Raw genomic sequence first — 9,114 nt, 5'->3', positions numbered from 1 at the left:
ACACTATCTCTTACTTCTGTTTGTGCAACTAAGTTTTCCATTGTTTACTCTTCTACAGTTTCACCAACCCTCCAAACAGTTTATTCTTATTTCTGCAAAGGTAACCAGAGATTGAACCAACCATGACACTTAATTGGTTTATGCTAGACAACTCCTGGTCATGTGGCTGCATAATTCATTTCAGCATTAATTATTCATTTCTTAAGGGACTGCTGGTGTGTTTTATTTGAAGACGTGCATCATGCATATTCAAACTCCTTTTCCTAGAGAGCCACAAATTAGGATATCATCTCAGCTGGGATGCATAACTTAAAAACAATAGCTGGCAGGTTGTGGAAGGCAACTTGAGGTAAAACGCAAAACAAAAAAAACTAATCTAAAGTAAGATTGTTATTCAGGACAGAGTCCACAGAAACATCTGTTTGGAAAACAAATTGGAGCCCCCTACAGGTCAGAGTGGGGATTACCTCCCAATATGGTGGACGACTGATCTAAGATCCTGTCGGATTTCCAGACGAATAAAATCGTAACAACCAATCAAGTTTGAGATGAAGAGCAACTCACTCCACCCAGAAAAGCAATGTTTAAGTTTTTATCAATTTTATACTGGAAATGTTTTTCAAATAGCCAAATTTTTCAGTTTCGTAAACCAGGGTTTAGTTGACAAACTACAACGCACAGCAACGTGTGGTGGAGGGGCAGAGGAGGCTCCAGCAGGTAGGAACATAAAATAAATTCAGTTTTCATACAGTAATTTTTAAAACCTTGAGAAATAGTTATGATTGTCTTTAGTCCTCCACATATCTTAATACACTTGAAATGAAACTAACTTACAAGTAGCTTTTCAGCAAGATATAGGAGTTTGTTTTAATCCAATAATTTCTTAATATTGATGTAAAAAGTACTTGTCCCATTAGCAGATTATTTCACTTACAACAAAGATTTTTCCCATGTTTTCTGAAATAATCTGCCACTAGTACTTTTTCATCAATATAAAGCTCCTATATTTTGCTGAAAACTAGATTGTCTTATTTCAAGATAAAATACTTGGTAAAATGTTCTGTTTTTGCAGTGTACCAGTGCAGCACCTTGATCAGCTTGTCCTTTAAGATGATTTTGATTTGGTGTGAGATTTGTATATGGGGATTATTTCCTGTTGATTTTGTTTGTGTGCACTGATATTGTTTTAGTAAACATTTTGCCTTCAAAAATGTTAAAGAAGTGAAATTATCTTCTGTCAAAAGTATCTATGCAGGTTTTCTCCTCTCCTTCAGTCTCAGGGTTTTTCTCAGCTGCAGCACTGCTGCACTGAATAAAAACAGCCAGCTCAGCAGTAGGAAATAATGTCCTCTTTCTTGTGTATCCATCATTGTTTATTGTACAAAAACCTGCACATTTCTTATCATGTTGAATATAAACGCAGAAAGCATGCTGCATTCTATTTGTTTGATTAAAAGCACTCAAGCAGAAACTGAATGTGTTTTTTAATTGGATATTTTTCCACACAATCTATAGCCCACTGCATATTTGTCCTGTTTGTCAATGAGACTCTTACAGGATATTTGCATGCCATAAAAGCTAAATATGCAGATGGAAGAAAACCAGAATATGGTAGTGCGGATACGATTTGAATAAGAAGAATTTAAAACAAACTCAGGATCCTGCAAACTCAGAAATAAATAGCTTATTAGATCCACAGTCAAACAGAACATCCTCTTGTTTGTACATCTTGCACGTCGTTTCCTTAATATTTACATGAAGACTGATCTGTAACATTTTTGTACGGCTGCAACTAACGATTATTTTAGCAATCAATTATTCTACCAATGATTCTGACAAACCGATTAAAACAAATTGTGCTTTCTGCAGATTTTTCACTTAACCACTTAAGCCTTTTTTCATAAATACATTAAAAGATTCAAATAAATAATTAAAATTTTAAGCAAGAAAATAAACATTATATTGCCTAAAATGCCATCAGAGTCTAATCATGCGTAGCAAAGGATACACTGCAAAAACACAAAATCTTACCAAAAATATTTGACTAGTTTCTGGTGCAAATATCTTAGTACATTTGAAATAAGATAAAAACAAACTTACAAGTAAATTTTCAGCAAAATATAGAAGCTTGTTTTATTATATATTTTAAGTCAATAAATTGAGTTTTGATAAAAACATCTAGTTCCATTAGTAGAATTTTTAAATTTATAGCCAGATATTTTTATCATAAGTGAAAAAATAGAACTAATACTTTTTATTAATATTCAATAATTATTGACCTAAAAAACACATATTTTGTCATTTTTCAAGTGGACTAAGATATTTTCACTAAAAACGACTAAAATACTTTGTAAAATACACAAAAGATTTTGTGTTTTTGCACTGTAAAAAATACTTCTAACATCAACATGTGAAAAGCCCAGACCTTTCTTCTTGACTTAACATCAAAGCTGTGTTGGGTTTATTTATTTTTGGATGAACCAATTAATAATTAGATAGGAAAATGTTCTTTACAGGAGATAGATTTCTTTTTTTAATTGAAGATTTTGAACCCCGTGCAGTTAGGAGAAGTTCTGACTGGATAGAACAGATTTATACACAAATACATATATTTTATATTAAATGCAAAATTTATATATTTTTGTTCAGTTTTGGCTTAATTACATCTTTGAGTATGTCTTTCTTTTTGCAAACAACCTCTTTAAAATCAGTGTACTCCAGTAAATGATTAATTGAATGATTAATCAATTACTAAATTAGTTGAAGATTAGTTCAACTATCGATTAATCATGATTGTTCATGACTAATGTAGTTAATCGCTCCAGTTGTGTGTGGTTTTATCCCTGTTCTCACACAGAGTCTTTGTTAAATTCACAGATGAAGAACATGGTGGGATGGCAGGCCACGTCGGTCCACTCCCCGGACGCCACCATCTCCGTGCAGTCCTCGTCGTCGTAGGCGTTGTTGGGCTCCCCTTGCCTCCACCTGCTGAAGGTGCTCATCGGGGAGCGGTCCACGTAGGTGAAAAGCCCTTCCTGGTCCAGGTCGTGAACGCCGATGTAGACTCTGCTCAGGCCTGCCTCTGTTATGTAGCCGGCGATGGCGGCGTTGGCTCCGTCGTCCTTCGGCATGGCCATGTGCCCCCCCCTCGCCTGGCAGTAAGCCTCGGCGTCGGCGTAGCGCTTCGCCTCCTTCACCAACAGATAGACCTTACTGTCTGTCTCTTTTATGCCTGCAACAGCTGCAGGGGAGGGCAGTGCTGTGAAATGACCACTTGATTTTCTATAAATTTCTTATTGACTTGCACACCAATTACATTTGGATGAATGGTTATTGCATAATAATGATTCGTTTAAGAGAATGTTAGTGTAGAAGGTTTAGAGTATACCATTTTTAATAAAGTTCAGTTCTGAGGACAGGTGAGCCACGACGATGTCCATTTCTCCAATCATCTTCCTCATTGACGCGCACTCACATGGAACACCTGGTAAGGCGAACGTTTGATGGATTACCACTCTGCCGCTTTACAAGTTTTGAATTTGTTAAACTGAATAAAGTAGCTTTTTGTCTAACCTGGCTCTCCGTTAGGACCTCTAGGTCCTGGGTCGCCCATGTCACCTTTAACCCCTGAGAAAAAAAAAGAGAATTCATTCAAAGCTAATATTTTCTTGAAAGTTTATTGCTAAATATACTTTTTGTTTTTTGTCAGTAAATTAATTTCAGATGTTCAGTGGTGCAGTTAAATCTTTGTTTTCCATTGGTGGAATAATAAAACAAAAACTACAGTGGATACCTGGCCTTTCATAATTCAGCTGAATTCAACTATTCACCCATGTTGCTGTTGTATATGATTCAAATTTATTTGTGCAAAATTCATCTATTCATTGGGGGGTTTGTAGTGCATAGATAGAATATTCACAAGAAGATGCAGTTTAGGAAGCAGGAATAGCCAAAATGCTACTTCACATGCTATTGGCTGGCGTTTGCAAAGGAGCCCATCCTGGAACAGCATTCATTTTCCTTTGTGCTGATTGGCTGAACCCCTCAGATCTACATTTCTGCACATATTAAGAATGCATATTAAGGTATTTTTAACTTTTGAACTTTGAAATATGAAGTTATATGCATTCTGAAGTATTCGTGCATTTTTGCTATTTGTGTGTGTGGTAGCTCTCCCTAACTAAAAGAGAAGTCGTTGTATGCGTAACTTTAAAAACAAACAACAAAAAATTCTAACACTTACAAACATACTTAGAAATCTTATTGTACACTTGTTGATCTTATTTTACACATACAAAGAGATGTTTGCACGTTTTGTGAATCTTTCTGAGACTAATTCACTGTCCACTTAGAAAGTGTCAACCAAAGAAAATCAGCTTCTTGTTCAAATGGCAACATCTCAAATATCAAAGTGATATTCAGGAAGGATATGGGATTGTTAGGAAGCCTGCAGTCGATCCCATGTGGGTCAGAAATGGTTCCCAGATGGGACTGCTGGTCGGGCAGTGGGTGGAATAAATGAAGATGGATTTCTGCGTCCAGATTCCACTAAACAAGACAACTGAAACGTGGGCACACTTAGGTATTCCAAAGCAAAATAAACCTAGACTGGTTTTAGAAGACCTAAAAGCGCTAACGTTAGCATTCTGAATGACCACAAGCTAAACCATATTTTAAAAACTAGCGGCTAGGCTAAAACCCAGGAGACAAACCAGTTTTAATGAGTTACACCAGTTTTGACAAAAAGAGAGTTTAAACATTAAGAATCAAATCAGAAGTTTGTTGATTTTTACAAAAGTCGGATGTTGTCTTAACAACCAGCTAATGGAGACTGAACCTCTGCAGACGATGGTGTAAAAAAGGATATAAACTGAAGAATATAAATATCCTGAGCAACTTCTTCACAAAACGGGAATAAAACAGCATCTTCAGTCAGAGGTGTCTTCAGAACCGCTGGATTACATACTGCTAAGGAGATTCTTACTGCCGACAGACATAACCATCTAAAGTGACTCTTTGAGAACTTTGACTTGCAACAATGTTTAATTTTTCTTTAAGATTTAACTTTTGAATTTATGTAACTGTATTATTTTGACCCTGAAATTAAATTAAATTTTTATTTCTAACAAGTTAGCTGTCAGAGAAGAAAACAATATATATATACATATTAATAATCAAACATAAAAATGGATGAAAGGAAATCAACAATAAATCCAAAGGCCAAACTTATAATATTTACACATATGATGAGTTTAGGTTAACTTTTGACCACCACCTACCTTTTATTCCACTTGGGCCAAATTTTCCATGATGTCCCATAATTCCTTTCTCTCCTTTAAGCCCAGGTTCTCCTGAAAAAGCAACACATTATAAACACATTCCAAACTTTAAAAAAAACAACGTATCTCTGATTCTGGATTAAAGTTCTGCTTTTAGATACTTTCTGTAAACACCTAAATCAGAATATAGTGATTCAATCTGAAAACATCCTTCACGCTTTATTAATCTCTGCAGTAAACTCTTGCAGTAACCCTGCATTCCTAAATCCGTTCCTCCTCCAACTTTTCACCCAAATGTAAACACATGGAGATCTGTGGCTGGCCGGGACGCAACTTAACTGCACATTATCAGCACAAGAAATGTGATCTTTGCCCCGGTAACTGCTGCAAGTCTTAGAACATAGAAAAGAGGCTTTAGGGAAACAAACGTACAAAACAAATATTCAGGAGAACACTGCAAAAACACAAAATCTTACCAAATATTTTGGTGTAGTTTCTAGTGCAAATATCTTGGTACACTTGAAATGAGACAAAACTAACATGCAAGTAACTTTTTAGGAGCTTCTTTTAACTTAATAATTCTTTAATATTGATGAAAAAGTGCAAGTTTCATTTCACTTATAACATGGGAAAAATGTCTTGTTATAAGTGACATAATCTGCTAATGTGACAAGTATTTTTACTTCAATATTAAGGATTTTTTTTACTGAAAACAAACTCATATTTTTTCCTGAAAAGTTATTTGCATGTTAGTTTTGTCTTATTTGAAGTGTACGAAGATGTTTGCACTAGAAACTAGACTAAAGTTGAGTGTTTTTGCAGTGCAACATGAAGGTTTACCGTTCCCTCCTGGAGGGCCGACTCTTCCTGGTCTGCCAGGCGTTCCTTTTTGTCCCTTTTCTCCTGGTTCTCCTGCAGCAGCAGGAAATCAAATCAGACATATTTCACCTTTAATATGATTGTTGTGTTGAGAAAAGCAGATTATGCACAGGGTGGATCATTTGCCTTTGAGTCCAGGGACAAGGATCTGAATTGTACAGGAGTCTTCTGCCACTTGTTGTCCATCTAACAGCTGCACTTGTAATAAACTCATCATCATCACAGATATCAGAGTCACATGGAGTAAAGGTTTCCATCGTGCCATTCTTCCACATGGACTGGATGGTGTGTTTACTGGAGAAACAGAACAAGATTAGACAATATTAGGTTAGAGGATGAAAACTGGTTCAGAGCTGAAGTAGTGACTTTTAGATTCACTGCAAAAACACAAAATCCTACTGAGTATTTTTGGTTTTCTAGTGTAAAAACCTTGGAACACTTGAATTAAAACAAAAATAACCTACAAGTTAATTTTCAGTAAGATATAAACTTGTTTTAAGTCAATAATCACACAATCAGACATTTTCCCTATGATATAAATGAAATCCACAAGTAGAACTAGAACATTTTCATCAATATCATGGTGTTATTGAGTAAAACAAGCTCCTACATCTTGCTGAAAAGTGACTTGTGAGTTAGTTTTGTCTTAATTCAAGAGCCTCTAAGATATTTGCACTAGAATCCTTGGTAAAAGTTTGTGTTGATGCAGTGTCATTCCTTTAGAAGGTGCTCATAATAATCCCGGAGCAGTGACAAAACACATGATTTATTTTTATGAAAACTTCTACCTTTTTAGAAATATTTCACAGTTTAAGATTAAAACCTTTGGTTTTTCTGATGCTCACCTTGACGAGTGTTTTCCAGACCAGCCAGGCGATTCCAGCTTCCAGATCTGCAGCAGCTTTGATTTCTGGGCGTCCTACTGAAAAGTTTTCATGTTCCTCTTCGGATGTATGTGTGTGTGTGTGTGTGTGTGTGTGTGTGTGTGTGTGTGTGTGTGTGTGTGTGTGTGTGTGTGTGTGTGTGTGTGTGTGTGTGTGTGTGTGTGTGTGTGTGTGTGTGTGTGTGTGTGTGTGTGTGTGTGTGTGTGTGTGTGTGTGTGTGTGTGTGTGTGATAGCACATTTATAAACAGTTCAGAGATAACGTGCTGAAGCAGTTGGGGCCCCTGCAGATAATTGGCTGAGAAAGCAGCCTGTGATGGATGTGAGTTTAAATTCACAGACTCAGTTGGATCACCCATTCTTTGCTTTTTAGTTATTCATTTAGATCTTTACAGTCATATGTATATATATAATTCAGAATACTTTAAGTATGGCTTTGTTTAGAGACTTAAATTCTGTCAAGGAATTAAAATATTTTTATAGTTTCCTGTGCAATTCAGTGTAGATGTTTGCTCATTTAGCGCCTATTTCAAGAAAACTGCATCATTAGTACTTTAAAACAAAGATTTAAAAAAAAATCAAAAATATATAAATGACAATCAGACAAAATTAAGCACAATATACTAGAGTGAGGGTAAAATTACAACATAATATACTGTGTTACCAAAAATCCAATCCATAGGAATACAGCTGAGTAGGATAACTTATAAAAGAACAATGTGAATTAAAAAACAACAATCTATTTATAATATATAAAAATAAAACTGTGCAAACATACATGTAAATGCCAGGAGAAATTTTATTAGAAATAATTTGTTGATTTTCCAATTCATTAATTTGATGTTTTATCATTATTTAAGTCATTTGTAGAACCTAAATTTCCTGCTCCAGCTTTTCAACATGTTTTTCACTTCTTTGACCACTTGAGGGAGCCAGCGTCCATAAAAGGAGAGAGTAAGTCCTGTTGGCATGTTGTGGTGTTTGAACCGTTTCATTGCATCTCTTTGTGGTGCTTTTTTGTTTTTTCTGCTGTGTCCAGGACTTCTTAGCGTCACCAACCTGGTATTAAAATGGTACCAAAAAAAATGTCCAGCCGCTGTTGGACATCTTGTGTCAGTAATCAGATACGGTCCACTGTGGGAGTATCCGATGTCCTAATTAGATTTACAAACCCTGTGGCAGCCACTGTTTCAGCTGAGGATTGAGTGTCTCCTTCAAAATTCCCCCCAAAAGTTTTACATTACCTGCTTCTCAAATATTCATGACTCTCAAGGCAGCAGTTGCAGCCACTTCATCTAAGCTGATGAAGTGGTCAGAGGTTCTCTGTTACTCTGCTGCAGTTTTATACCTGTAGAGTCCAACCAACCCTCTCCACTTTCCTGTCATATTTTTAAAGTTTCTTATCAATAAAACAGAGACGAAGTTTAATCAAGCTGAATTTAATTTTTGTTTATTTATTTATGCTATATTTTGGTTCGACTCAAGTAAATGAAAAACCAGTTGGAGATCGATTATTATAGTTTCATGGGGTCATCATGATTTTTTTTTTTTTAAGTGAAGTGGTCCAAACAGGCAAAGTTTTTCAGAAAAACTAAATATAATTGATTTAAATTAAATCTGTTTTGACGGTTTAGCTTCATAGTTTTTTAAAAATGCGGAACTACAACAAAAAATAAACACATGTACACACAGCGACAAAATGGTTTGTTTACAGCTACCAAATATGAATAGGATATGAAAAATGAGAATGTATGAGTACAGACGGACGGACGGGCAGACAGACAGATAGATTATGTTAAAGATATTGTTTAATATTTTGATCTTAAATGTCATGTTTTCATTCGCCTTAAGCAGAAAATTGACATAATTAACAAAATTACTTGAAAACATCCATCTTTGTGTATCTATATCATGTGAACTGAGTTGTTGAAATAGGAGCAAAGCTGTTAATTTAGAGTTAGAACAACGTACCGCCCCTTTAAAAACTTTGTATAGGCTTATAAACTTCATCTCCACACACGAAACGATTAAAAACAAATTGGCCGTAAGACGATAATTCAAATATTCAAATGTT

At 35.4% G+C, this 9,114-nt stretch overlaps 1 protein-coding gene across 1 annotated transcript; it reads right to left on the bottom strand.

Annotated features, from left to right (window-relative positions):
- Positions 1-2,468: 2,468 nt before the first annotated feature.
- On the bottom strand, positions 2,469-7,101 carry colec11 (collectin sub-family member 11). The gene is made up of 7 exons (XM_028001459.1): positions 7,004-7,101; positions 6,285-6,452; positions 6,120-6,191; positions 5,280-5,351; positions 3,574-3,627; positions 3,389-3,484; positions 2,469-3,241 (listed from the first exon to the last, which is right to left on the bottom strand). Exons 2-7 carry the CDS (start codon positions 6,421-6,423, stop codon positions 2,850-2,852), a joined length of 825 nt encoding a protein of 274 aa, XP_027857260.1. The 5' UTR covers positions 6,424-6,452; positions 7,004-7,101; the 3' UTR covers positions 2,469-2,849.
- Positions 7,102-9,114: the final 2,013 nt, after the last annotated feature.

This window comes from Xiphophorus couchianus, chromosome 19 (genome assembly GCF_001444195.1).
Source record: "Xiphophorus couchianus chromosome 19, X_couchianus-1.0, whole genome shotgun sequence".
Classification (NCBI taxonomy): Eukaryota; Metazoa; Chordata; class Actinopteri; order Cyprinodontiformes; family Poeciliidae; genus Xiphophorus; species Xiphophorus couchianus.
Note: the sequence above shows the minus strand (reverse complement) of the source record. Positions and strands in the feature narration are given on the sequence as shown.

Bases quoted from the DNA above. Each gene is read 5' to 3' on its own strand.
- colec11 (XM_028001459.1), bottom strand. From the start codon at position 6,423: ATGGCACGATGGAAACCTTTACTCCATGTGACTCTGATATCTGTGATG. The intron at 6,192-6,284 runs GCAAATGATCCA...CTGCTGCTGCAG, and splicing joins CCTTGTCCCTGGACTCAAAG to GAGAACCAGGAGAAAAGGGA. The intron at 3,628-5,279 runs GTAGGTGGTGGT...TTTTTTTCTCAG, and splicing joins TGGCCCAAGTGGAATAAAAG to GGGTTAAAGGTGACATGGGC.